At 54.6% G+C, this 27,942-nt stretch overlaps 8 protein-coding genes across 8 annotated transcripts; 4 read left to right on the forward strand and 4 right to left on the reverse strand.

The window, feature by feature from the left end:
* Window positions 1-399: 399 nt before the first annotated feature.
* On the forward strand, window positions 400-3,266 carry A1O7_01062 (dolichyl-phosphate-mannose-protein mannosyltransferase; the record flags this gene model as incomplete). Its single annotated transcript, XM_007755101.1, has 3 exons — window positions 400-662; window positions 715-2,749; window positions 2,796-3,266. 3 exons carry the CDS (start codon window positions 400-402, stop codon window positions 3,264-3,266), a joined length of 2,769 nt encoding a protein of 922 aa, XP_007753291.1.
* Window positions 3,267-3,678: 412 nt separating this feature from the next.
* Window positions 3,679-4,650, forward strand: A1O7_01063 (RP/EB family microtubule-associated protein; the record flags this gene model as incomplete). Its single annotated transcript, XM_007755102.1, has 5 exons — window positions 3,679-3,692; window positions 3,750-3,821; window positions 3,873-3,907; window positions 3,955-4,032; window positions 4,100-4,650. 5 exons carry the CDS (start codon window positions 3,679-3,681, stop codon window positions 4,648-4,650), a joined length of 750 nt encoding a protein of 249 aa, XP_007753292.1.
* Window positions 4,651-6,800: 2,150 nt separating this feature from the next.
* Window positions 6,801-8,188, forward strand: A1O7_01064 (uncharacterized protein; the record flags this gene model as incomplete). The annotated part of the gene is made up of 3 exons (XM_007755103.1): window positions 6,801-7,232; window positions 7,282-7,503; window positions 7,556-8,188. The coding sequence occupies 3 exons, from the start codon at window positions 6,801-6,803 to the stop codon at window positions 8,186-8,188; spliced, it is 1,287 nt and encodes a 428-aa protein (XP_007753293.1).
* An 805-nt stretch (window positions 8,189-8,993) lies between these two features.
* A1O7_01065 (uncharacterized protein) lies at window positions 8,994-9,890 on the forward strand (the record flags this gene model as incomplete). The annotated part of the gene is made up of 1 exon (XM_007755104.1): window positions 8,994-9,890. One exon carries the CDS (start codon window positions 8,994-8,996, stop codon window positions 9,888-9,890), a length of 897 nt encoding a protein of 298 aa, XP_007753294.1.
* Window positions 9,891-12,290: 2,400 nt separating this feature from the next.
* On the reverse strand, window positions 12,291-14,299 carry A1O7_01066 (uncharacterized protein; the record flags this gene model as incomplete). The annotated part of the gene is made up of 2 exons (XM_007755105.1): window positions 12,291-14,009; window positions 14,069-14,299. The coding sequence occupies 2 exons, from the start codon at window positions 14,297-14,299 to the stop codon at window positions 12,291-12,293; spliced, it is 1,950 nt and encodes a 649-aa protein (XP_007753295.1).
* A 1,266-nt stretch (window positions 14,300-15,565) lies between these two features.
* A1O7_01067 (uncharacterized protein) lies at window positions 15,566-17,752 on the reverse strand (the record flags this gene model as incomplete). Its single annotated transcript, XM_007755106.1, has 1 exon — window positions 15,566-17,752. The coding sequence occupies one exon, from the start codon at window positions 17,750-17,752 to the stop codon at window positions 15,566-15,568; it is 2,187 nt and encodes a 728-aa protein (XP_007753296.1).
* A 3,107-nt stretch (window positions 17,753-20,859) lies between these two features.
* On the reverse strand, window positions 20,860-21,924 carry A1O7_01068 (uncharacterized protein; the record flags this gene model as incomplete). The annotated part of the gene is made up of 1 exon (XM_007755107.1): window positions 20,860-21,924. The coding sequence occupies one exon, from the start codon at window positions 21,922-21,924 to the stop codon at window positions 20,860-20,862; it is 1,065 nt and encodes a 354-aa protein (XP_007753297.1).
* A 1,694-nt stretch (window positions 21,925-23,618) lies between these two features.
* On the reverse strand, window positions 23,619-27,840 carry A1O7_01069 (BUB protein kinase; the record flags this gene model as incomplete). Its single annotated transcript, XM_007755108.1, has 2 exons — window positions 23,619-26,717; window positions 26,836-27,840. 2 exons carry the CDS (start codon window positions 27,838-27,840, stop codon window positions 23,619-23,621), a joined length of 4,104 nt encoding a protein of 1,367 aa, XP_007753298.1.
* Between the last annotated feature and the right edge of the window lie 102 nt (window positions 27,841-27,942).

Raw genomic sequence — 27,942 nt, forward strand, 5'->3', positions numbered from 1 at the left:
CGACGCTTACTGTGTAGGGACACCTAAACTTAGCATACGAGGTACGACGCGCATGTGCAGCATCGTGTAGCGCAGCGCAGGGCTGGCGGCATTTCGGTGCGGAGACAGACAATAACGAACAGTTGTCAATTGTTCACTTTCTCCTGAGTACCTGGGCTTCCAGTCTTCACTTTGGAGCTTCCCTTGGATGTTATTCCTTCGCGCTGTCTTCTTCTTGCTGGCCATGGTCCCTTGACCAGGACTTCCCTTCTCGTCTTTCTTTTCATCCTGATTTTCCCCTGAGCACCCTAACGCGAAGGGGCCGAAAAAGTCCATTGACCTCCCCGTCCGTTCAGCCTTCTCCCACCACCTTACGACACCATCCAATCCTACCGAGACCGGGACTTGCGTCTGCCCAAGATGGCGGCGACATCTGCGCGGAAGAATGCGGCCTCCCAGAAAGGTGCCCCTGCTTTAACGGCCAGTCAGACCGGCGCTGATGTCGTTCGGACCCAACCTGGTAAGAAGAAGCAGAGCTATGCATCAGAGGGAGTCACAGACAACGATGTGTTCTTGTTACCTATGAGCGACTACCAGGTCATGGCGCTGCTGACCCTGCTCGCTGCGGTGGTGCGCTTGTTCCGGATCTACCAGCCTACCAGTGTCGTTTTTGACGAGGTCCAGTAAGTCATGGTGGATGCGGAGCTGGGAAATCATTCACTGACAGATCGGTAGCTTTGGTGGTTTTGCGACAAAATACATCAAGGGCAAATTCTTCATGGATGTCCACCCTCCTCTGGCCAAGCTCCTCATCACTCTTGCTGGCTGGCTGGCCGGCTTCAATGGTGACTTCGACTTCAAGGATATCGGAAAGGATTACCTCGAGCCCAAGGTGCCGTACGTGTCGATGCGCCTGCTACCTGCCATCCTCGGAGTCCTCACCATTCCAACCATGTTTTTGACGTTGAAAGCATACGGGTGCAGGACAGTCACGGCTTGCTTGGGCGCAGCACTCTTGATCTTTGAAAATGGCTTGGTTACACAATCCCGCTTGATTCTTCTCGATTCGCCTTTGGTCATATGCACCGCCTTCACCGCTCTGGCGTGGGTATGTTTCACAAATCAAAATGAGCTTGGCCCCGAACGCGCCTTTGATGCTAGTTGGTGGTTCTGGCTTGCGGCTACCGGTCTCGGCCTGGGTGCAACTGTCAGCGTCAAGTGGGTTGGTCTGTTCACCATCGCCTGGGTCGGCAGCTTGACCCTTCTTCAGCTCTGGGTCTTGCTTGGTGACAGCGTGAACGTACCTCCCAGAAGGTGGGCTAAGCACTTTTTTGCACGTGTTTTCTGTCTCATCGTCATCCCGGTTGCATTCTACGTCGGCATGTTCGGTATCCACTTCCTCTGCCTGGTCAACCCTGGAGATGGAGATGGTTTCATGTCCTCCGAATTCCAGGCAACACTGAACAACAAGGGCATGGCCGACACTCCCGCGGACGTCCTCCTCGGGAGCGAGGTAACTTTGCGACACCACAATACTCAAGGTGGCTATCTCCACTCTCACCCTCACATGTACCCTGCGGGCAGCAAACAGCAGCAAATCACCCTGTACCCTCACAAGGACGAGAACAACATCTTCCTTCTTGAGAACCAGACTCAACCTGTCACTCCAGACAATGTCACCGTTACCGGTCCCCAGGCATGGGGCAACTTGACCGAGCCCATCAAGGACGGCGACGTGATTAGGCTGTACCACCTCATGACCCACCGTCGAGTCCATTCTCATGATGTTCGACCTCCTGTAACCGAAGCCGAGTGGCAGCAAGAAGTAACAGCTTACGGCTATGAAGGATTTGAAGGCGATGCCAACGATTTATTCCGCGTCGAGATTGTCAAGTCTATGTCCGATGGCGATGAGGCGAAGAAGAGACTCAGAACGATCCAGTCCAAGTTCAAGCTGGTGCACGTCATGACTGGCTGCGTGCTTTTCTCGCACAAGGTGAAATTACCCGACTGGGGCTTCGAGCAGCAGGAGGTTACCTGCGCTAAGGGCGGCACTCTTCCCAACAGCGTGTGGTATATCGAGCAGAACCACCATCCAATGCTGAATGAAACTGCCGAGAAGGTCAACTACAGGCACCCTGGCTTCCTAGGCAAGTTCTGGGAACTACAGAAGGTCATGTGGAGAACGAACGCCGGCTTGGTCGAGACACACGCTTGGGACTCTCGTCCAGGTTCGTGGCCCATTCTCAGACGTGGCATCAATTTCTGGGGCAAGGACCATCGCCAGGTCTATTTGCTGGGCAACCCGGCCATCTGGTGGCCCTCCACTTTGGCCATCTTGACCTATGTGGTCTTCAAGGCACTCTCCGTCCTCCGCTGGCAACGCAGCTGCAACGACTACTCCAACATCAACTTCAAGCGGTTCGACTACGAAGTCGGCCAGACGGTTCTGGGATGGGCATTCCACTACTTCCCCTTCTACCTGATGGCCAGACAGTTGTTCCTACACCACTATTTTCCGGCACTCTACTTTGCCATCATGGCTATGTGCCAGATCTTCGACTTTGTCTTCAATCGCATCTCCCTTCTTGGACTAAAGAAGCGACCTGAGTTTGCCTGTGGTGTCGCGGTCGCATTTGTAGCATTCGCCATTGGTGTTTTTACCTTGTACGCTCCTCTGATTTACGGCAACCCGTGGACACAAGAACAATGCAGAGCTGTCAAGCTGTTTGATACCTGGGACTTTGACTGCAACACCTTCCATACTGATGTAAGTGGCCATGTTGATGAGGATGACCTGCGCTAACCGAGGATAGTATGCCAACTATTCAACACCACTTCCTCCACCATTTGGAGACGCAACACCCACAGTTCCGTCGGTCCAGATCGACTCTGAGCGTAAAGATACACTTGGAGCCGCGATTTCTCAGCAAATCGGCGAAGGAAGAGTGATAGAGCAAGAGGAAAAGGTCGAATATCGCGATCAGGATGGGAATTTGCTGAACGAGGCGCAAGTCCAAGCGCTTTTGGCGGAGGGCAAAGCGTCATTCCAGACCAAGTACGAGACGCGGACAAAATTGGTGGATGAGCAAGGCAATGAGATCAACCCATCGGACGTCGCGCCACCTCATCCAGATGTAGAAGGTCAGAACCCGCAAACGAAGGGAGTCCCAGAAGAGCAAGCCAATAAGTCGCCAGCTGAAGCCGAAGCAGGAGGATCGGCGAAGAAGGATGTCGATGAGGGCAAGGCCAAACCCGCGAGTGATGCGAGCGAGGCGACGAAGTAAACGATGGTTGAATCTGGCCGAGTGAGGGAGATAGATGCAACGACCTTTTCAATGTAATAACAATGGCTACGAAAAGCGGCTTGGTGATATTTTTTGACATGTGCCTCAGTCTTCACCCTCACGTGACTCTCTGTTTACAGCGAGCACAGGCAGTGGGAACACCAGTGATACTGCACTTCCCCGTAGCAAATTAGTGCCCCTCTCGCCCTCAATCCCCAAAATTCAGGGAGCGCGTTGGCGGTTGCAGGTCAACACGGCGTCCTCGTCTCCCTGCGCAGCAACCACCGCCGCAACAAAACCGCCATCGTGTTGTCCTGACTCAAAGGCCTTGTCTTGGCTTGATCAGCTACTTTTCAGCTTTGCTATCACCGTGCTGTTGTCTGTCTCTACAGTAGTCCGCCTGCGCACAACGATGGGCGAGTCAAGGTAGGACAACTTCTGGCCAAACCCGCCGCTCATTACGCATCGCTAACTCACTTGCAGGCAAGAACTCCTCGCTTGGTTAAATGGCCTACTACAACTCAACATCACCAAGGTAGAGCAATGTGGGACAGGGTATGGCATACGACCACATTGGACTTCGCGATACTGATCTCCTATCGATAGCGCCGCTCTCTGCCAGTTATTCGACTCCATCTTCCGTAGGTTACCAGCGGTGTACTATGAGTGCGCGCTAATCAGATGACAGTTGATGTTCCAATGGGCCGAGTCAAGTTCAATGTGAATACAGAGTACGCCTACATACAGAACTTCAAGATACTACAGAGTACGTTTCTCCTCGAGACGGGGCGCATTCTCCTCTGATCGAACACCGACTGACGGTCACTTGATAGATTGTTTCACCAAGCATGGTATCGATCGAACCGTCCCAGTCGAGTCTCTCGTAAAGTGCAAAATGCAAGACAACCTCGAATTCCTCCAGTGGTCAAAAAGATACTGGGATCAATACTTTCCTGGTCACGAATACGACGCTGTGGCGCGGCGCAAAGCCGTCGGCGCACCTGCGCCCGCGCCCGCGCCCGCTGCGGCACCGCCAAGAGCCAGCACGGGGTCAAGCACGACTCGAAAGACGGGAACAACGCCCGTCAACAGACCAGGGCCACGAAGCTCAGGGACCGCTACCATTGGGTCCGCCGCACTCAAAGTTGAGAACGATCAACTCAAGGAAGCAATCAGCGGTCTGGAGAAGGAGAGAGACTTTTACTTTAGTAAATTGAGAGACATCGAGCTGCTACTCCAAACTGCTTGCGAACAAGATCCTTCCCTCGAAAAAGACGAGAACGGGTTGATCAAGAATATCCAGACGATCCTCTATAGCACAGAGGAAGGGTTTGAGATTCCGGATCTGGAAGCGAACGGCGCCGAGGAGCCAGAGACATTTTAGTTGCGTCGATGGAGGACGCTGGGAGTTCAAGATATTTCACTGTGTAAGACAGTTCTCATCGGACAGGTTCCGAAATTCCAAAAAGCGCATGAGAGGTAGCTTGCATAGACTGATGGCATCTAGCCATTAGTGTCTTTGAGTTTCGAATGAATGCTCGATTCCGACAGATAAGCGATGTCGTCGTCCCTGCGGCCATCACACCAGCCCAGTTACAGGAAGAGCGGCAAGTTACGTATCTTTGTCCCGTCCGCCAAGGCAGCAGACTGGGAGCCAATACTTCCCTACCACTCCCGGACACAAGACTCTAGTGGTTGGTGCAGGCTTGGCTCAGTCAAGGTGGGTTGCTGCTTATATACTTGGTAAGATAGCTGTGGGCAACGCCCACGGGTTCCCGACTCGGTTTATCACCAATGCGAAGCTGCAAAGCCTTCGTGGCGCCCACTTGATAATGACTGTCCACGTCAGTCGGTCCGGTTTATATTGAATCGGGTTGCTTGTTCATGACTCTCCCCTTGTCGTACTCATGAGTAATTGTCTGCCATGTACAGGCATCACCATAAGAGAAGTCGGCAAAGATTGCAGCCGGCAACCTTGCAAGGGGCAAAACGATATCCACCCCTTTAATCCCTCTCTCCGTTAATCATGCGTCCATCGACCTGTGAAACTGAGGGGAGCAAACGCAGCGACTGTTTTACCTTGGTGACACGGGCATAAATGTCCCTGCGCGCTGCTGACCGTGCTCGGCAAAAGGGCCCTTCAACCAGGAACAATCCTTGAAACCTCGAGAAGGCAAAAGACATAATTTTCTTGGGTGTTTGTACGCTGGGGACAGTCTCCCATTTCCTTGCACTACAATATACAGTAGGTGGCACGTGGACCCCTACTTACATAGCCTAATGCAGACATTCATCTTCCTGCAGGATGGGAGCTATACGACGAGGTTGCTGATGGCGTCCATGTGCAGGAATACATGAGCTAAGATGGTTCCGTTCCAGAAAACCGACAACACTGCGCGGACAGATGGGGGTTTTTCTTGCAATATGATTTGAGCCGGCATGTGCAGGATGAGGGCGTTCGCCTTGTGGGCGACGAGTTAGAATACTCGGCGTAGCGATCAACACAGCTACTTTGAAGGGCGAACAGGCATACCTCGAGAAAGACATACTGCTCTATTGCTTGACACTCAAGTGCAACGTCCAGCCGTCTATTCTGCCGTCTTCATCGGTCAGAACGCTATCCTCACTGAAGCTTTCGTCAGGTCTCATCCTCCATGGCGGGACCGTGCAGCCTCTGCAACCTAACTATTCTCCCGACTACTTCGAGAGAGCGGTTCTTACACCACGTCCAGGTGAACAATGGGTCGTTACACGTGTGGGCATGGATTTTCCAAGTACACTTGTATCCTGCTATTCGAAGGTCACTGGGCATGCAGATGGGTACTGGCGGTGACAGACGAGGTGTCTTGGATGCTGGAAGCACTGCACAGTTGTACTTCGCACGCACTCCGTCTTGGATACCTAGACATTTCCACAGTGCTTGGAGCAATGGGCTCACCGGCGAGGCTGCCTGTTTCAGAGGTGCTGTACAAGAGCGGTCACCCATACGCGCGCATTCTTGTTGTTGTGTGCTGCAATATTATACAGCATTGCTTACTTGATGTTCTCATGTCGATTATATTTGGCACGGCAATGATTACGCAAGTCGCCCAATCATTGCTGCCATGAGGATAAAGCTCCCAGCACGCAGTCGTAAATGGAGTATTGTACCTATCGGAGTATCCCGTGCTGTGTATGCGTGCCTCGCGTGCCTCGTAAGCGAGCTGAGAGATTCTCCAGATGCGGCCCACTTAACGCGATCTGCTAACAACCTGCAGGGCACCAACGTTAAACCAACGCGGCCAATTGGGCGCGCTTCAGGCATGGCAAGGCCCGACGGTTAGAGCCCGAAGATTGACGCTTGGTTGATCTTCGGGCCTCTGCACCTGCATTTCATTCCATGTTGATGCGTGTCTCGATACTTTCCAACGCGACCACCACAACTGGTATTCTGTCTTTGATTTTCGCGCTCTGGAGTAGATTGGTGTTTCCTCTCGCCAGCAGCCGACCTCTCGAACTCCTCCTTGCTTATAGCTCGATCGTGTCTCGCGCAAAATGACGACCGCGGCCTCCCCCGCCAGACGCGTCCTCGGGCCAAAAGACCCGAACGCGCCTCTACAACAACCCTCTAAGGCGTCGAGACCGGGGCTGCAGATTGTCGACACCGTTTCACAAAGGGTGTCCGCGAATGGGTCGCTTCTCACCAGTCCCCGAGCCGGTCAGAAACGCAAGCTGGAAGAAGTATATGAGTCTACACAGGCGGACTCGCGGGAAACAATCAGTGTACACACTCTATCCCAGGTCACGGCAATGCAGAGCGATGCGGTGTCTGAGGTCGAGGAGACTGCGCAGCCCTCGATGACTTGGAGCAAATCAACGCTGGACACATCTTTTGCCTCATTCCGTGGCTCGCAAGAAGAACCATCGCAGGTCGAGGCCGAGTTTCACATACATGAAGAGCCCAGCCAACAGACACTAGACACTATGGTATGTTCTATCACTTCGGACAGACAACAACTGCTAACCATGCATCCAGCACGCCGTCAGCTTCGCGCAAACCACGTCCCAGCTCGTGCCGCCTCTGCGTCCAAACCTGGTCAAAGAATCGTCTCAAGTCAGCCTAAGCATGTCAAGCTTGATCGACTTTGACAACAACCGCTCCTCCCAAGAGGAGGACATGCACATGATCGAGGAGCTTGAGGTACCTATACAGGTAGCCGCCGCCAAGGAGGATGCGAGGAAAGAGATGATGCTCGAGGTAGACCATCCATTGCTCGGACATCAGCCACAACGTACTGACATCACCCCAGAGAGCAGAAGCCCTGCGCACGCGATTACAGCTCGCCTTCTACAAGATACAAACCAACCAGATCATGACGCCACTTGCACGCCTGCAAGTGCCAAAGGACAGATCGTCGTCGCCCAGCTTACCAGCACTGTCGTCCTCCCCACGGTCCTCGTCAACCGTACGACCAGACCATAGTGAAACTACAACCATATCTCCCGAGTCTCGAGTTGCATTGGCACGTGCCCGAGCGACGTTGGGTCCTAGACCGGCTGTGCGCGCCCTGTCGACACTGCCCATACCGAAAATCACGCCCACCGCGTTCTCTGCCAGGTGGAATGACGAAGATAGCGGCCTCCGCGAAAGCAAACGTACGGGCCCCGCCCAGGAGGACCTACCGAGTAGTCCGCCTGTAGACGTCGGTCCGCGAGATGCCGCTGAAGAGTCAGGGGAGGCGGAACCGAAAACGCCCGAACATTTATCAAGCTCTGTGATTTGTGATCTTGAACGCGACGTCGATGAGAATGAGATTGTCAAGGGGAACAAGCTACGGCCACGTGCTCTCACCAGTAGTGTTGTCAAGGGCGAGGCTGCAAACAGCTTGCTTGAGCTCGTTAGGGCGGCCCGGTCGGCAAGGTCAGCAATGTCGGAATTGTGAGCGAGGGTTGTCGACGATGAGCTCCAGCGTACATATCTCAGGTACATGTGTAGGCTTCGTCAGCTCGCTCACCATGGGAAATCTTGTTATAATGAAAGCATGTCCTTCCGTTCTTTCAACTATCGCTTGGTCAGATCCGACCTTGCCTGGATCTCTTCGGCAACTTCGTCCTGGTATCAGTGTCAGGAGCCTAACAGCTCCGTGATCGTCCTGGGTGCATCCAGGCCGCCAAGTGACCTGATACGGATCATTGAAATCATTGACTCCCTCACTACCTAGGTACGTACTTGAGTGCTCAAACGAAGAACGCATGGTTCCGTGAAACACCTGTTTGTACTGTTGTGATTATCTGGTTTTCTACCTCGGCTCATTACAGTAAGTCAGCACCGGTTCGGTGAATGACTTGCACAGTGATCATGCACGCAGACACATGCATGGCACGTAGCCTCGATCTCGCATACGACAATCACCACTATGACCCGCAGGTAGGTAGGAACGTGACTACACTTCGAACGGGACGTACGATGATATATACCTGTACGCCCGTAGTCTCGATCCTGCAAACGACTGTTCACCCGATGGTCTGCGTGACTACTGTCCGAACGGGACTTGCAGTGATAGAAAAATGTGTTTGACGTACCGTCTCTCTTAGGGGATTCTGCAGATACAGTCCTATCTAGACTACATACGTCGGTAATAGCTGTCTCGCCGGCTGTTCTGCCTTACGTATTACAGTAAGATGGAAATAGATAATTGTACGAAGACTCTATGTGGACATGGATCTCTCGGAGACCATAACGTGACCATGGAGAGGACACACCACGTTTACAGATCGACACACCACCCTGTCCTCATCCACGCACATACCGACACCGACACCGACGCGGATCACACCTTCTCATTCATCTCACCCTCCGCCTTCTCCACCCGCTTGCGCCATTACCAGCACGGCTCCCCCCCCTCTCTCGATCCGATCACCACAAGACCATCCGTCATCTCATCCCCACCCCCCTCCTCCTATACCATTGCTACCGCCAGACGCGCCATCTCAATCCCTAATCCTACAACTCCCTGTCCCACCGCCCCCAACGCCCACGTCATATTCCACCGGCACTACACCGGCCTGGAAACCAGGCCGCGGCGATTCCCCGTCTGTATTTCCCCAGGTCGGGGCGTCATCGTGCGACAACCCTTCCTCATGCCGGGCATGTATGGTTGGACGTGTCTCAGTCGGGAGTGTGAGGTCGAGAGATGCGAAGAACGGGTCGTCACGTTTCCTGGCGACGTTCGGAGGTCGGTACCCGAACATACGGTTCGCATTGTGGGGAGAGTGGAGGTGGAGTTCTCTGTCTTGCAGGGGGAGGATGTTCAGGTCGAGGTTCATGGTGAGGGTCCTACCGGACTCGGGCGAGATGAGCGCGATGTGGTCGATGTCCGTACCGGCCGAGATAAAGGGATGGGGCTCCATGCGTCGCGCGATGGGGATGTTGAGGTGTCTGGGTCACGCAACGAGAGAGGCCTAGTGACAGGACCACTCCTAGTCAATCAAGACGCAGTCCCAGTTCGGATCAGAGCCCGTGCCTGGGTGGCTGCCGCGAATGAGGAGTTTTGTCCCATGGGAGGGACAGAGGGCGTGGGGATCTGGATCGGTGCTGAAGATGCGAGGGAGATCGGGTTCAGCTTGCGTGATGTTAGCAAGTGAGTAGTGAGTCTGGCGCAGCGGGTAAAGGGAGGCTGGTCTGGTCCTGGGATCTTCTTCCACATGATGTGGTCGTCGAAGTCCAATGACCTAGAGCGTGTCAGTACGGGGTACACTGTGGCTCTGGCGGGCATACCGGGACTGAAGGCGTTGTGTTTGTCCTGGTAGGTGGATGGGCGGTGACACCACGGTCTGGCTGACGATCCGGCTGGCGTGTTGGTGGTGGAGGATCCTGGCGACGGCGGAAACCTGAATGCCGCAGAGCGTCATGTGTAACCAATTGAGCATTGTTCGTCTGCTCCTCTGTCTTCGAGAGGCAATGTTGCCCCTACGCCGGTGATAGGGTATATATCAAGCGTGGTGTTCCTGCGCCGGAGGTCGGGCGTGTCTGACACTGCTTGATGAGGGTACCCTCGGCCGAGTCGTCCTTACGAGTGGCTAGATGGCTGGCTGACCGGCTGGCTGTATGGCTGGGCTGGCGAAGGCCAAATGCGTGAGACTGGAATCTTGGTATGCCTGCCGGACACACAGGGCCGGAGCGACAAGCGTGATTTCCCCTGATCGATTCCTAAGAGTGCTACGTAGTCGGGGATTGTCCATCAAGGAGCTTCTGGTTGAAGAATCGAATCATCGGTGGGTGGACTATTGTCTCTGGTGCCTCCAGCGAGCCAATTGCCAGACGGTAGGGTGGATTTTTGAGCAGCGAGGAGCCTAGAGAATACTGTGCCTCTGTCCAAGGCTTGTCGTAGAAGGTCCGTTCCCAGAAGACGGCTCGAAGGAATGCTGATTCCCGCCGGATGGAACTGTTGTTCGGTGCGAGCAAAGTCCTGCCCAACGATCTCGGTGCCTTACTGACCTGACGATCCTGCGCCATCTCCTCCAATATACCTCCCAGCCAGACGCCGGTGACATGACTGAGTTCGCGATCATCCACACCTGGTGACATACCTGAGTCCCCTCTCAGATCCGTTATGCTGGAGACCGGACTTGTAGGAGATAATCAATCACTTCCACAACTCGATTGTTGAGGCAAGTGAAGTGGCGGACAAACAGGAGGGTATACTTATATCCTCCTCATGTCCGCGAGTAGCTCTTCAATGCCCGCACTCACTTTGTCACAACCTTTCGGTCTCTTGATTTGGTACTGCTAAAAGCAATGGGACATCAGAATTCGTCCTCAAACCCGATCGTCGCCAACGTCAATACGGCGGAGACAAGGTGAAGAGATTCGCATGGAGGGCTTCCACATCGACCCCACAAGCAATGGCCACTCGAAGACCACGGAACACGTGCGTACCGCACTATCGGGCCAGTCCGGTCAGACGAGCAATTCAACTGCACGAAGATTGGGTGGCTGCGAAGTGTGGGCAAAGACGATGAGAAGAGCCCGGCCATGACGATGCGTCCAGCGCCGTTTTCTCTCTCGGGAAAGGCATCATCCTCCACAAAGAGCTGTAAGGCAGTCTTTCATAGTCTAACGGGTCACCGACCACTCCTTGGGCCGGCGGTAAGCAACTCGTCGACGGGACGCAGCAGGATGAAGTGATTAGACTGATGTCTATTGGCAGTCATTTTTCCTTTCACCGTCCGAGAATGGCACAACCTGAAGTCAAGGTACCATCGCAACAACCTCTGCGCCTCACCATCGTGGGACTGGATATTAGTGTGAAGGGACGAGCGTTGGCGCGGATTGGTTCCAAGGAGAGGGAGTTTAGTGCAACCAACGTATCGTGCTGGCGGGGAAAGACTCAAAGCCGATGTCTTGGGTATTGATAGAGGCTGGTTCTCACGCTGGAGGAAATGAGGCGGTCTGATGGCGGTGGTCGAAAGCGACCAGAAGAACAGAGCCAAGTCTGGAGGGTCGATTGTGAATTACACAGTAGACGTCAGCATGGCTCGGGGTTAAGCGGTGGAGACGGTATCAGCAGGATGCAGATAGCCGAGAAGCCCTGAACCCGCTGTTGGGGACGATGGCTCTGTGGACTAAAGGTCGTATATGCTCGTGTGCTGGTCTGGACACGGCGGTTGAAATGCATGAGCCGCTAAGCTATTGAGTGACGGCCAGAACATCAGCAAGTCGGCGGTGGAGGAAGCGCTGCCAATGTCACTAGGTATGTACGACTATGTATGAGCAGGCTGTAATACAGGTGTATCCGTCATGCCTTGTAAGATACATCACGCCAGCCAGTGAGCGGGGGCATCTTCACGCCGTAACAGACTGAAACTAATGGCCTGTAACGACCGTCGAATCCTAGTGCTGAAATGGACTCAGGGTCACATTCTCTAGGCTACCTCACTGCGCTGTACGAGGTGATGGGCTGGCACATACATCCCATCCCATCGCGAATACCCAAGCGCTGCCCCGCCGGCGAGATCGAGAATCCCTACGCTTTCATCCTCATCTCAACTAGACGGGCCAACATCGAACAACTTGCTCAAGGTCTCCTCCATGATCATTTCATCGTAGACGTACCTCCTGGAGAACAGCTCCTTCACACAACTGAACTGTAGATACCCGAGCCGCCTGGCCAGTCCTCCAAACTGCATGGAGAACCACGGCCGTGCCGTTTGCTGTGTGCTGCCGCTGACACTGTCATCACCGTCGTCCGCACACGGCGCCACCTTCCATTCTTTCTGATCCCAAAAGCCAGCTGCCTTGGCCGTCGTGGCCAAACCGGGGATCAGATTGTGAGGCATCTGCCTAGACACGTCTGCTTCGAAGCACGCTCCGATTGCCACGATCCACAAAAGATCTCGTGCTGGCTCTTGCGCATTGGCTTGCTCCTCTCCAAGGGCCGGGGTGTCAAGGCCGCATACGCCGCGAGATCCGACCGTGCCGCATCCTTCCGCGTACCCAAAGAGCAAGCTGTCAAGGATCTTGCTCCGTGCCAGCATGTCTGTATATTGAGTGGGCGCAGCGTACGTTGGGTGCCTGACGGGATGGGTCTCCAAGCTGAGGTAGATGAATAGTTGTGCTGCAAGACACAGACAGGACTCCCGCGATACCCGCGTGGACTCCTCTACGGATTGACAGTGAGAGATCTGGTGGATAGGATATTCTGATGACGATGGACATCGGGGTGGATGAGGGTGAAGGAAGTTCCAAAGCCGCATCTTCAAGGCCATCCTGCGCAGATAGGTCCAGCGGAAGACCGGGCCCAAGTGATCATCATCTGACCATTTGCCACGCCGCTTTATATTCTCGACGGCCACCAGTTCGCGCAGAGCCGCTAGGATCTCGGACAAGGTATCAGGAGTGTCGGCCAAGGGCTTGGTGGGCGGATTCGCCTCCAACGCCAGCGGAGAGGCATCGTCACTGAGTTGCCCTTGCCAAGGACCGGGGTCCCAGGCTGCAGGATCGATCTCTGTAGCTGTGTCTTTCACGACGGCGGATTTGGCGAAGAAGTTCACAAACAGTTCCCGGTACACCAAGGGAAGTCGTTGCAAGCCGCCCAGGAGCTGTACCAGCCGCAGGAGCGCACCTCGATGCTGTAGGCTCCGGTCACCGCCCCTTCGGATGGACTCGGAGTACTCGGCGCTCGCGAGGGGCCAGATCGTTTGTACGAGGAGCATCAGCTGCTCATCTGAGTTGTCCAATGTGTCGATCAACTCCCGGAGGAACTTGAAGCACTTCAGCGAATACTTCATGGATGTCTGTCGATGGTATGCCGCCCTTTCGGGCTGTGCAATGGCCATAAGATTGTACACGTACGAGAGGAGTCCGCTCATGGGGGCCTGGTGGGTGAAATACCTTCTGTACAGCAGCAGATGGGCGTTGTACAAGCTGCATCCTTCGCGACAGGCTTCGAGCTCGTCAGGCCAGTTGATTGCAAAGGTAAATGATTTGATATAGTTCAAGACGTCGTGATTGTCGGCTGTGATTGCAAGGGGCGTGGCGTCGAAGGGGTCGCACGTGGCGTCCGGCAGAGGTCCAGGTGTAGGGAGACATGCTGCAGCAGAAGTTGAGGCATCCGTAGGAGGATGTCCTCTACATATCTGATGCAATGGCGCGGAAGGGTGGACGATGCTAGACACGAGGCAGATGTCCTCCAGGCTTGGTTCGAGAGGTTTGCCACAGAAGCAGCAGTAGCCGAATTGCTGATCCGACGCCTCGGTTGGAACCTGCGCAACGTGTGTTAAGCAGGGGCATCCCACAGGCTGGATCGTTCTGCTTCACATACTTTGGACGGCGTCACTGGCAATGGACGCCTCTGCCGGCGTGACGAGGACGCCTCACGACTTGACGCTGATGCTGAATCCTCACTGCCCTTGGCGTTCTTCCTCTTCCTGTTCGGCCGGGAGAAGGAGGCGGCGCGCAAGGCTAGAGCACGGACTTCCTGCCGTTGTCGTTTGCATGGGAAATTGACAGGAGTCTTCGCGTTCATGAACAGCACGGGCTTGGAGGTGGCCATACCCACGGCGGCGACAGCGAAGTGGTTCCCATTGAGGTCCTCGAGGTCTGCTCATGTAGTGTAGAAGAAGTATCGGCTCTCATCGTCTAGCCAGGCTGTGGCCAGTCCCACTACATGGTATGGGACGGTCAGCATTAGTGACGGCGAAATCCCTACTCCTCGCCCCCCACGGCCAGTGGCTGACCAGCGCATTGAGGCTGATGACCAGAGAACTTAGTCATCGCGGCCACGGTCATGCAGCTAGGGAATCTTGCTTTCTTGGGCGAGTGTCTGGCTATGCACTGTCCCTGAAGGGGCAGCTCACAGGGCGATACCAGCCTCCATAGTAGGAAGGGTGGTAGGTTCGGAGTAGCGAGATCGAGACAAGGCGGCCAGAGACTGCACCAGCCGGATCGATGGCTTGCGTATCTATTGTACGGTGACTTTGCGACTGGGTACGAGCCAGTCGTCAGGTTAGGTAATTACCTAGGTAGGCTAATCGCTGGATCTAGCTCGCCCAAACCAGCAGTGTTCATGCAGGCACCTACAGCAGCATACACACGAGTACGAGTACACACTCTGTACTCTGTATGCTGCGGGCAGCTGTGGAGCAGTGGGTCCTGTCCTCGTTGTTGTCGCGCACTTCCTGTATACGTACCGTGTATACGGAATACAGTTCTGCCAACAGCAGCACGGGGTGTCGCCAGGCGAGTGGCGTAGGGCTACCAAGTCACTAATGCCTTGCGACAGCGCAAACAACCTGTATTCTGGCATAAGCTCCCCAAGGCAACATCCAACCTGGCCTTAGTGCTAGCTTAAAGGATTGGCATCAAGTACGCAAGGCATTGGTTCTGTGTGGTGTCTTCCGCTCATACGTCAAAATTCATCATCTCGTGATGGGAGAGCACGTTTCCAATGCTTCCCAGGACGACTCGCCGGCCGTCTGCATGGGGCGAGGCGATTCTCCATTCAAACGGCCCAATTTGTGCAATGGTAGAATACATTGATAGAAACCACTAACGCTCCACCATTCACCAAGCATTGCCACCATTCGTCATGCTGGGAGGCCCCCTCTGTATGTTCAAACACGTCGGTCATCAAGCCTGTTGATCTTCTGTGGTGTGGCCTAGTCATGTTTTCGAAATCAATCATTCACATAGAACCTGTCCTGCCAGCGCCATCGCGAATAGTTCAAACCAGTAGATAATCCACCAATGTAGAAACCGTGCTCCTCCACTTCGTACCATCCATCCCCACGGAGACCCTATCCCAGGCCGCCCTTATTCTTCAAGTGAAAGGGTCGTCTTTTGGTCGATAGTCCGGAATCTGACGCGAAAAGTGAGTGGGGTGAAAGGTACTGAATCCCGCTAGTCGCTCCCCGATGCTCATGGCTCCGTTCCCATGACTGGGCGTCGCGGCGAAGGCACTCGTGCTGATGAAAGGATCGCTCAGACTTGGCACATGGCGAGGGGTTTTCGCTCGATAGCTCCGCTTGTTCGGATCCAGTTCAAATGGACTGCCCAGACGCTTCTGAGCCGGGTCTGGCTCTGGTGGAGCTAGACCAGCAGGTCTACCTTGCACATTGGAGTTTGCCAGCGCGGTCAACGAGGTAGGCAGCGGCGGCACTGGCGGAATGCCGTCGCCGTCTGGAGTTTGAGTGATCGGTGGAGTGAAGAGACGTTCGAGGTGCTCCCGATTGTTCATAGATCCCATCGTTGCACCCCGGTTGCGGACTCGGATTCTTCGTTGATTCAGATCACCGGCACCGGTGAATACCAGCTCCGGTCGGATCTGAGGCTCGGGTATGAACGTCGTAGGCGTAGGGAGGTTGTTCAGCTCAGCATTCAACTTTTCAATATTGCTCCCACTTGGACTCAGTTCATCTTCGAGATTGTGTTGGGCACGTCGCTTGTTCACGTTCAACGATAACTCCGGTTCGAGTTTGAAAGGCGATAGCAACCTTGTTCCTGTCGCATGAACAGTCTCGAAATGGTTGTGGCTGATATGACGACGGTGCTGGCTATTTGAGTTACTCGATCCATTCCACGTGCTGTAGTTGAAAGGTGAAGCCAGACGCGGAATGTTGCTCGCTACTTGCAACTTGTCGGGCTCCGGGTTGATCCCCAGACCCGTACTTGTCGATATGGACATGCTGCCAGAGGAGCTGTTCACCGGGGTATTGAACCAATCATCCGACATCCGCTGACTGGGAGGAGAGTCGCCTGTCACTAGCTGTGCTAGAGGTGCAGTGGCACCGCTAGCGACGAGAGAGATCCCCAATTCTCGCGTAGCATATGTGGTGGACGCTGCGTCTTGGGCAGAAACCGACCGAGCAAGCCGCGACGGTGGTCGACGAGGAAATTGCTCATGGAAAGGCGATGGGCTTCTCGATTCACGCAACCGCTGATAATGAGCAGTAATGGTGAATTTCTCCTTGCAGAGCTGTTTCAGGCGTTTTCTTGTCGCGGATTCAGAAGGCCAAGAACCCCTTGCATCATTGTCCGTACGCAGGAAGTCATTTGGCTCGGGTGTTCTGTCTCTAAAATTGCTCCTGGACTCAATGATGTTTCGCATCTTGTACCGTTGGATGATTGGCTTAGACACCCTCGAGGCCTTCGACCACGTCTCCTTGGCTCTTCGGGCAACACGATGGCAAACACCGGTGGGCGGAATACTGCCAGGGACGGTTTTGAACGGGGTGACAGTAGGGTCAGCCAGGTACATCTGGTAGATATTGAACAAGTGGTTGTCCATTTCGATACTCCACTGCACATTGGCTTTCGATGTAAAGGTATTGACCCTCAGCTTTTTGTTCTTCCTGGATGGTGTATCAGGGATGATATTGACCTTGGTCGGAGAAAACGGGTCGAGGCATTCGTTTTCGGGGCTTGTTGCACTGCCATCAAATGATGTCGGCCGAGTGGTGAACGTATCGTCGGACGACGAAAATGAAGACTCCGACGCAGATCGACGCATTTCCCATGCACCGTTCTTGTAGTCAATCGGAGCAACCTTGGTTTGAGCGATCGGAGTACGCGGCAGTTGAGAGTCTCTCAAGGCGGAGAGCCTAAGTCTCTCACTGGGCGTAGGATCTGTAGAGCTGTGCGTACACGACGGTCTGGTCAGATGATGGTGGAATTCAATAGAAGGTAAAGCCGTGTCCGCGTCCGACACATCGTTGTCTTTTGGCGAGCTCGACGGGATGGGGATGTCTGAAGCAAAGAGGGTGGCAGGAAGCGCGTTGTTGCGCGATTGGAAGTTGTCAATTCCAAAGCGAGACCGGCGCAACCGACAGGTCGAGTGGTGCGGTGGAGGAGGCAGCTTCAATTCCGCGAAAGTCTGGTCTGGAGTCTTCGGGTCGTCAGCGCCGGTGAGTCCTAGAGGTGCGAAGTTCCGGGGAAGCGTTATCGACATCTGTGATTTGCGTTGCGCCGATGAGGCTAGAATTGTAGGTGATAGTTCTCGGTCGGCCATCGCGCTCGACGCGTTTTGCGACTCGTGTATTTTGATTCTGAGATAGCAACGAAGACGAACAGGAAACGCGCAGACCCGATTGCTGCAGGCTTCTGGGTATACGGAGTGTTACGGGAGCATGCTGCTGCAACGCGTGCGGGAAGCGGCTATGCAGCTATGCGATCATGGTTGTCTTGCGGTTGACAGGTAAGCGCCGGGATGGTTGGTGGTTGATCTCGCTGGCAAGCGAAGAAGAGGTCTGTCGTGGATTGGAGGATGAGAGTGAACGGTTCGGTTCAAGGGTGGTCTAATGCGACGGTAGAAAGTGTTGGACGCGCAGGTTGTCGACGCCGTCAGATCGGAGGTGGAAGATCGAGCCAGGCCGAGTGCAGTTGGGAAAATGACGGTGGCTGGGAAAATTGGGAGAAATTGGAGGAACCAGGGTAGTGAGACTAGGGTTCAGATCTGAACAGGGCCACGGCGATGATCGTGAGAGAAGTGGTAGAAAGTGTAGAGAGGCAGTTGAAAATGTGGTCGCTTTGCAAAGGATTTGTTTACAAAGTTGTTGACGTGAGGAGGGATGTGAGTGTTTCGGAGTGAGGATTGGAATGTTGGAAGTGGACAGTCTGGAGGTGGAAAAAGGTGGACGTAAAGAGGGCGAAGAGGAGGGACTGGCCCTGTTGGAGTGCAGCTGTCTGGTTCAGGGTCTCACACGCTCTGGTGGGCTCCTGGGCCAAGTGCTGTGGAGAGTCACGGGGGCACCAAGGATGGGGGCTCGTGCCCGTTTGAACCGCCGACCGGGTGGCGCGCCTATCGCAGGGCACCCATAGCCTTCGAAGGTGTGATATCTGGTGTGAATTGACTCAAGGACGTCCACAACGGCCGGAAGAAGTGAGTGCCGAAACAAGAAGAAGAAGAAGTGATCTCAAGAAGCAAGGAAGCCGAAAGTGAAGTGGAAGTGAAGTACAAGTGAGGGGAAGGAAATCTTCAGAAATGCGGTTTACATATCATGGCCTTGGAAGTTCATCATGTCCCGCGTCAGTGTTCAGCGTGCTTGCAGCGTTGTTCTGCAGGCGAAGAAGCAAGCGTAAATCGACGATGCTTCCACCAGGGAACCTGAACCACTCGAAAACATCGACTGTGTTTGGTAGTGTTTGTCTTACATTGCACGCTGCACGCTGCATCGAAGTGGATATCAGATGTCGAGAAGAATCGCCCTTCGACAGCTCTTTCCTACTGCTACTGCAAGAGCGATCCACGAAGTTTGCGCTTGTCCTCAACCCACTACCACTAATTCATCCTCTACTGCTTACGAGACCTGATGCCGTCCTCGTGAGTGCCCGCTTCACTTTGTCCGCTATGCCTACTTGTAGCTGCCCAACACAAAGCTGCGATGCACAGCACAGACTCGCGCGTTGTTCTTATGCTGCCCTTCTGCCAGTATCAGGAGACCACATGGACAGCCCCCGTCCAGCTTGCCCAGCTCCTTCTTACTTCCTACGCGCTCTGCTCAGTAGATAGCCGGTCTGCCAATAGCCCTGACTCCGAGTCTTTGGTCCGTCAACGTCGAAGACGCCGGGTACGACATGGTGTGGTCGTGTGCTCGGCTGGTAGCCCCATCATTGACGCGTCAAGCTGTAGGTTTCACCAGACGCGAAACCAACACGCCAGCGCTCCAACAAAGCCTGAGTGGCTCTACGGCAGCCAATCAGTGGCGTTATAAGGGCCCTGACGCCACCTTCGACTGCGAGCTCCATGCGCTTCTTTCGTTTGACGGACCGAAAGCCGCTGATGGCAAGGATCTTTCAACTTTGTTCAACAACAGCGGCATCTTGACAGCAAAGTTAATCGGGCATGCCGCTGCGCTTCAAGCTGCTCGGCATGTCACTTTTCTCTTGGGGGAAGACGCAATTGAAGGGTGAAAAGCAATTCGATTCGACCCTTCGATGGTTGAACCACCCGAAACCTTGTCCCTGTCCAGCTGCCGCACGACGCACTCGTCGTCGACCAACAAACACACGGGTCGAGCAAACAAGTACAAGTACTGGAGAGTGGAGTTCATGCCCCGGATTCAGTCGCGATAAAGGACTCACACCATACTCCCTTCATAACAGAGCGGCACAATAACCTTGTTTCGAGATGTCTCATTGCCCTTGCCTCCCGTCAACAATCCAAGTGGGATCACTTCCTTCCTGCACCTGTCATAACATGTCATATCCCTTCCAAGACTGTCAGTACGTACACAAGAAGGAAAGGAATGCTATTTGATAGACGAACCGATGGATAGAGTGAGTGGTGGTTACACAAGCAGTTCAACACTGAACTCTCCCCATGACCACTTCCAGCCATATCCACGACGTCAGCATCTCTGCTAGGCTCCATGCTTTGGCAGCTTCGGCAGGATATGCGTCCTGCTTTGCAAGCGCCCACTTCAGTACAGGTCCGAGTAAGTGACTCGAACCTTGACGTTGCGGCAGCCGAAATACGGGGTACAGGAAGCTAAAAGTCTGATACGTATGTGCGTGAACGCGCCGCACCTCGCTTACGACGCACAGTGCAAGATCTTGATGGACTCCCGTGTGCACCTCGCTTAATATGTACAGTGCAACATCTTGATGAACTCCCGGCTACATGGTATGCATCCGGACTACCGATACGCCAGTATTGCGCTGTAGGCCAGCCAACCGTGGCCGTCTCGGCTTGAGCTCGCAGCTTGACTGCGATCCGGGATCACGGCACTCGAGCATGGGATACTATCTCCGGACACTCGATGCATGGGAAATCCAGGCTCGCGTATCGTGTATTCGGGCCCGGGCTCTCTGTACTACAGGAGAGTACACAGTATGATATAACCTACACAATAGTCAAGACGAAGTACGCAGTATAGCAATGCTGGCAACGTAATGGAGCGTGCTATGCTCGTCTATGTATGTACCACCTGTCGTTGAACTGAGTTCTGGAAAGCCAGTGTCTACGTGGACACACCACATCGCATCATATCATCCATAAACCGAAGCTTGATCTCTATAATTCCATCCCATCCATCGCGCATAAGGAAGAGAACAATCAAGTCATTTCAACTCACTCGTGCGTGACCTGACCCTGCAATTTCGTCCACTCCACGCCCGTCAAGCCTTCCAGTTCGCGGCGACCTTGCCCTTGTCCTCCGAATGCTGCTTCGTATACGCCTTGGCCGCGACCTCGACCCTGCCGTTCCTTCGATACCCATCCTCCCAACTGCCCACAAGCGCGCGGATGGCTTCCTCGGCGACCATGACTCCGCGGTTGATGTCCTCGACGCCCGTCCAGCCCGGTACGTGCAGGAACGCGACCTTGCCCAGCCGTTCGCGCGCGAGCTCGCCCCGTTGCGCAATGGCAGAGGCAGATGCCGATGCCGATGCCGACGCACCCATCGCCGCCTCCGCCACTGCCGGGCTTCTGTCTTGGTCTTCCTCCGCTCCCCGCGCGTCCAGCCACCGCCGACTCAGACTCTCAAACAGGGCGTACTCGCACAGAAACCGGCCCGCGTCCGCCGACAGCTTGACCACGGCCTTCCGTCGATGTTCGTCCGCCTTGGTCGCGCTCGCGGGCACATTGCTCGTGCCCCACATGAGATGGACCGGGCCATGGCCGTGAGTGCGTGGCAGTCCGAGTACAGAACGGGCGTCGGGTTCAGGTGAGCGTCCATTCTGGGTCTGCGTACTGTCCATCTCGGCTTTACCCAAGAACCCCCGTTCCGCCAGGCCCCTGTTCACGCCCTCTTCCCACCGTCTCAGCACGTCCCCTTCCTCCCACCCCACGTACAGCACGTCCGGGACGTTCTCCCGCCGCCACCGCTGCTCGCCGCACGTCAGCCCGTCCGCGTCATCCACGTCTTTGATGCGGTAGTTGTCTCTGTGCGCGCGTGTCTCCAAGCTGTAGCAGTCCCGCCCACCGGCCATGCCGATGTGGAGGACGAAGTCCGGGTCCAGGGTTGAGAGCAGGGCCGGCACCGTCGTGGAGACTGTCGAGTACGAGACGCGCACGGCGGACGGGTGGACTATCAGTGTGATTTTGTAGGCTGCTGGGGATTTTGTACCCGTGGACGACGTGGCGCAAGGGTAGAGTTCGTCCGGGAGGGCCGAGGCGATCAGCCATGACGGGTTTATCAGGAAGGATTTGAAGGGCTGTGCAATGGATGGTTTGGTTAGCATGGTTCTGTCTCTGTCTCTGAGATGCGTGGAACGGGAAAAGTGACGTCCGTGGTTCCCTCCGAGGAGAAAAGGACTGCGTAGAATGAGACGACATCGCCCCTGGTATATAGGCTCGGGCGCGGCTGATCGATACAGCCCGAGAAAGGAAGCATCCATGCTGCATGCTGCGGATGCTCAACGCCAAACGCAACTGTGCAGGAGTGTGTATGCGCGGGCATGTAGTACTGCAGAACGAGGTGCCCTGCTGTGCCCTGCTGTGCTGCGAACCAAGTTTCCGCATTTTCGTTCCCTATCCCTCATACCGCCTCTTTGCCTCTTATTATGCCGAGTCATACGGCTCGCTGATCACACCATGATCTCCAAGACCGCGCAAAACCCGGCCGCCAGCAGCGTGGGAGATCCAAAGAAAGACAAGGAAAAAGAAAAGGAAGAAACCTACCCCGAACCCGGTGACCAACACCTTGACCTCCCTTGGTGGTGTCGCTTCATCCGCGCCCGCCTCTCCGACTTGCACGGCGCTTTCCTGCTGCAAGATTGGGTCCGGCGACGGAGGGCCCGCGTCGCCCATATTGTCTGATTGCGATCACTCGCCAGCTACGAGGTTTATGGGATTGCAGGCAAGACTTGGGCAATATCTTGATTGGTGATGTATATAGGTATGCTGACTGGCTCGGCTGCTGGCGGGCTATCGACGCGAATTCCTAGGTTCTTGGAGTCTCGGTCTAGAGGGGGAAGTAGGAACGGGTATAGTATGATACTGCGCCTCTTCCTGTTGCTGCGTTGCGTTGCGTTGCGGTGTGGAACGATATCTCGAGGGCAAAGGAGGAGGCCGAGGTTCTGTGCTGGGCGAAATCGAGAATGACAGCGTAGTGTAGACGATATGGCTGGTTGGATTGTTCGTTGGTCACGCCAATGTCAGCACCGTAGACACTGCATGTTGTGCTGCGCTGCTCTGCTTGCTTGCCACGTGTCGCAGACGATGTTTCAGGACGGTGTGAGAGCAGTCTCCGACTTGCTATCGAACGGGGAGACGGAGGAAGCACCCGATCGTTCCTTATCAAGGACTCGACACGCTCGGTACGAAGTAGCTCGTAAATCGACTTAGGTACTTAGTGCGGTACCGACGATATGAGCGTGCATCAAGGACTTCGCCGCCGCGCCTGGGCATGCGGTGATGTCAATTGCGATTGAGTAATTAATTTGGTGGACACACGACTCAGGTGCGACTCGATGCCGGGAATTATAGTACGAGGTACGGAGTACATGGACTGCCTTTTGGGGAGAGCCGAAGTCGGGAATCTCCCCCGCATTGGGAGAGACGGAGAAGATCAACGAGACAAGACTCGAGAATGGAGACTGGAGACTGGAGAATCAATGCCTAGTCCACGTTCCAAGTTCCAAGTCTCATTATGCTGGTTTCTCTCTCTGCCTGTCGAAACTCATGTCTTTGTCGAGATAACCTCGCCATGTTCTCTGAGGAATCTCCCGGTGATTACGAGCAAGCCACAACACCTGCAACACCTCCAACGCCTTGCTTGCTCGTTCGTGACTATTTCCAACCACACGATGCTGTATGATGAAATGAAGAAGAACACCAATCATGCCTATCCAAGGGCACTGTCGCCTCTCCTGTGTGATGCCCCGTCCTAACGGCCACGCCGAAAGAATCACACAACCTGAACCGAGCAAGTCGTTCATTTGCACACCAAGCGCTCCATCTTTCGCAGGCTTCCTCTCAAGTCACGGCCGCCCCTCTCGCCTTCGTCAACTAGCCACTTTTCCATCCTCGCCCTCACACGTCCGAGATTCTTCTGGATCGGCATCTCCTCTCCGTCCGCCACACAGCCAGGGTTCAGGAGGGTTGCGAACACGTCTCCCCAGACGTCTTTCTCCCAGTAGCGCTTGAAACTCTCTTTGAGCTTCCACGCCTTCTTCTGGCCAGGGCCCAGGGAGCTACCTGGTACGGGAACAGTGTCCATGTACTTGCCAAAGAGTAGAGAATGCATGATGCCCGCGACGCCGTGGTAGTCAATCTGCCATTTCCAGGGACGACACTCGCGGATCTCTGCACAGTCCTGAGGGCAAGAATCCCAGTCGGCGATGAATTGTGCATTGGGCTTGAACATGCGGGTGTCGATGCCTCGGCCAAAGTCGATCAATTTGATGCCTCTGCTGTTCCAGCCGTGGTTGCCTTCGGGGCAGTATGGAGCGGTGAGGTCGGCGGAAGTGTCGAAACGGACAAGGCAATTGTCCCCCTTCAGATCGCCATGGAGAATTCCCACGCGATGGAGATCCTCAAGAACCCGCAGGAGCTCAACGGCGAGCCACATGGCGACAACCTCATCAACGCCCTCAGCTGGCTTTCCGCCTTTGGTGTTGTCGATTCGGGCAGCATTAATGAGGTCGAGTAATGTTCCCTGTGGACTGTATTGGAGAATGATGAATGCTTCGTCACGATAGAGGTGGCATTCATGAGCAAGGACGATTGACTGCATGATGCGAGCTGCAGAACCAAGACGCTGCTTGACTGTGCGCAGGATATGGAATTCCCAGACAAGTGTGCCAGGAGGACATTCGGTCTTCACGGCTTCAAGATTCTCACGGCCTGAAGCAATGCCGTCAAAGGTTGGTGGGCTCTTGTTTTCCTTGTCATTTTCATCCAACTCTTGGCTTTCTCCAGGATCATAGCTATCCACCAGATACACCGGTGCAAAGGCACCTTCTCCCAGTTCTCGCTTGACTGCAAAGATTCGAGTGGTGCCTTCGAACTTGAGGACAGGCGGTACGGCTTTGGTAAGTGTCTTCTCACTCTGACTCTTTCGTGGGCTGGCCTTCGTTTTCGCCTTCATCTGTTTTTCGGCAAAGGACTTGAGAGTGTTGTAGCGACCGGACGTGGTGGTGGAATGATCGTAAAAACCCTTCTGGGTTGACAATGGGGGATAGACCGCAGTCAGGATCTGTTGGCGGACGGCATCATCACATGGATTGCACTGTAGGTCTGGTATGATGGGGCCTTTGCGGATATTTGTGAGTGGTGGTCTGGTCGTCGCTTGGGTCGTCGACAAAGGAGCAGGAGCCTTGAAGACGGCATCTGTGTCAATGTTTGACAACGCGAGTGGGGCTTCCAGCTCGGTAGACTTGCTGACGGGTTTCTTGTGCGGTGATGAAGTGGTCACTTCGTCCTCAGTTGCGCCAACTTCCCCGTGTTTTCTCTTCGCTGGGGATGCCGATGTAGGGGTCGATGCCTGTTGTTGTGGGCTGCTCAGGAGGAGATCTGCGACCCCCAGCTTTGACGGACTGTCATACTTGGATCTGCTGGGCGTCTTCGCATCGAAGTAGCCTGGAGCGCTGAAAGCGGTGGAAGGGGCAAGGGAGGACTCTGTGCGTTCTGCAATAGGTGTCATGAAGGGCAGTTTGTTCTGAGCCATCAACGCAGGGTCACGGTATGGTCGAGCAGGCGTCGGCTCGTAGTCAACAGGAGGCAGCGGGATGAAGCAAGGCTTGTGCTGGATTTCGACCTGCTCAGGAAAGTCGTTGTCGGTAGGGGTCACCAGAGACTCATCGTTGTGGGTTCTAGCGACGCGCGGTGGACCTGTTTTGCCTGCGCCCTCGTTGGTGCCTGCAGTAACGGCTTTGTCGTTACCAACCTCATCGACAGCTGCAGTGGCTGCCTCATCGTCGACGCCCTCGACAGGGACATCGGCATCGGCGTCGACATCACCAGCCATCAGGGCAATGGCCTTAGTGTCCAACTCGTCGAAATCACCATCGGCAATTGCAGCGATCGCTTGGGTGTCGAACCCACTCATCAGACCAGAAGTCTGAGTGGGATTCTGGCTGGACGAGTCGACGTTTTCCGTCATCTCCTCAGATGGATCTTCTTGCTTGTGTCTCCTCACAGTTCGGGTTGAAGAGGCTTTGTCCTTGGCAAGACGCGGCATGTCCTTGCTGACAGAGAATTCGGACCAAGAAGAGACACTTTCAGATTGGCTTCCACTCTGTGATTGTCCTCTGCGGATGGATGCCAAGGTATCGTCACCGAATTCACTGCTGGGCGCGGAGACCCGCCCAGTACCTGTACTCTCGCCCGCGGTGCTATACCCATCGTCGTCGGCGAATTCGGTGTCTTCACCGCTCTGAGTATCATCTTTGGCTACTGTTGGTTTGCGCAGGGGCTGGTTGAACATATCATAGATCTCATTCGTGGCGGCCTTGGAGTGAAAGGTCATTGTTGGTTCGGCTGCTGGGTTGTGCTTTCTCTTCAGCTTCCGGCCGGAAGGCGAATCCAATCGAGTCTTGACAGTCTGAGTTTCCTGCTTGACCTCTCGGACCTTGAGTCTTCTCTCTTTCTTCACTGGCTGTGAAGATTCTCGAGGGCCAGCCTCAGGCATGCCGACCATTGACTGTGTGGACACATCACAAACGTTAAAGCTCGAGTCTGGCTCCTTGTTCAGATCAGCCTTTTGTTGAAATGAGTGGGTGAGATTCTCAATATCATCTGGCTCATGGGACTTGGTGACCTTGGATCTGGATTTTGCGACTGGATTGCCAGTTGCTGGCTTCAGAGGAGACAAGTCTTTCTGCGGCCTCGGTGCTTTCAGCGCCCAGCCACGCGACATAGCTCGAAGTTCTTCAAAGCTGAACTCAAGATCACTATCAGGCGGGTAGACAGCTTCCAGGTTCACAAATACTCGTTCTGCTCGGCCGGTTCGTGGATTGACAACCTGGCTGGCTTGCTTCATTTCTAGCCTGGACGACGAATGCTTGCACTGTTCAGCTGGCACTGCGAATGCCTACAAGGAAACAGGTCAGTCGCTTTCTAGTCAACGGATACGATAGGTACGAGGCAGAAGGGCAACGGAAATTGGGATTGAGGTTGTCTGAGTCTAGGCACAGAAAGATCAATCATACCGGATCCTTGAAGACCTCCATTTTTGGTACGGCCCCCACCTTGCCGCCAGCCTTCAGCTTCTCCCCTGCCCACGGTCGAGCTTCGATGGTGTTCTCCTTTTTGCGCTCCTTGACAGATCCAATGCTATCCCATCCCTTGGCACCACCGGCAGTTGGAGGAGGTTGCTGAATATGTGTGGAATCTGAGAAGATGGCCATTTTGGGCTTGCCTGAACGCGAGGGTGCTGCAGCGCGTCGTTGCTGAGCTGCTTGTGGATCTTCACTCGTATGAGCAGAGGCGAAAGGATCAATCTTGGCAGCCAATGCTGGTCGAACAGTCGGCAATGCTGGAGAACTGGGCTCATTGTCGTTCTGTGCCCTGGCATCGAACCGTTGCTGGAAGTGATTGTATTTTCGCACCAGTCTTTCTGTAGGTCTGGCTTCGCGCTCAATGCCTAGCTTGTAGACTTCGTCTGCTTGCATCCACCTCCCTGCGCCTTCCAACCAGGCTGCAAACTCCTCGTAGAATAGACCCAGCCCTTCGCCTATGCCATGTCGAGCAAGGAATGCAAATGTCTCCCGAGGAGTATCGGAGAACAGGCGGATATAATGCAGCCATAACTTTAGATAACGGGGGTCGTTCTTGTAGTGCGAGGATGTAAGAAATGCCTTTGTGGCGCGCTCGAGCAGTGGTAAGAGTTGTGATTGGGGTGTTGCTTGGGCGGAGGGATAAGAGTTCAGAGTCCATCTGACATAGCGGTCATAGATGTCCAGCGGGTCGTCCGACTCTGCTATTGATTGCAGTTCAATTTCGTATTCTTGTCGGATCGCATCATTGAGTGTCTTCGTCTCTTCCAATGTAGGTGCTGTGTCTGCACCCCCTGGTCTGCCTGAGGGTAGTGGTGAGAGGACCGACGCCAGCTGTTTCGCCGAGCGGCCACTGGGTAAGGACTGAATGTTCTCTTTATGCGATTCTATAATGTCGAAGTTAATGAGGTCACTGTCAGTAGCGACAGCGGCGGCCATTGCTGCTGTATATGGCTGTAGTGCTACCCTTGCTGTCGTTAATGTATTGTCGCGCGATATATGCTGGATCAAAAACGTCAAGGTCAAAAGTGTCAAAGTGAA

Source organism: Cladophialophora yegresii (assembly GCF_000585515.1).
Source record: "Cladophialophora yegresii CBS 114405 chromosome Unknown aczIN-supercont1.1, whole genome shotgun sequence".
Taxonomy (NCBI): Eukaryota; Fungi; Ascomycota; class Eurotiomycetes; order Chaetothyriales; family Herpotrichiellaceae; genus Cladophialophora; species Cladophialophora yegresii.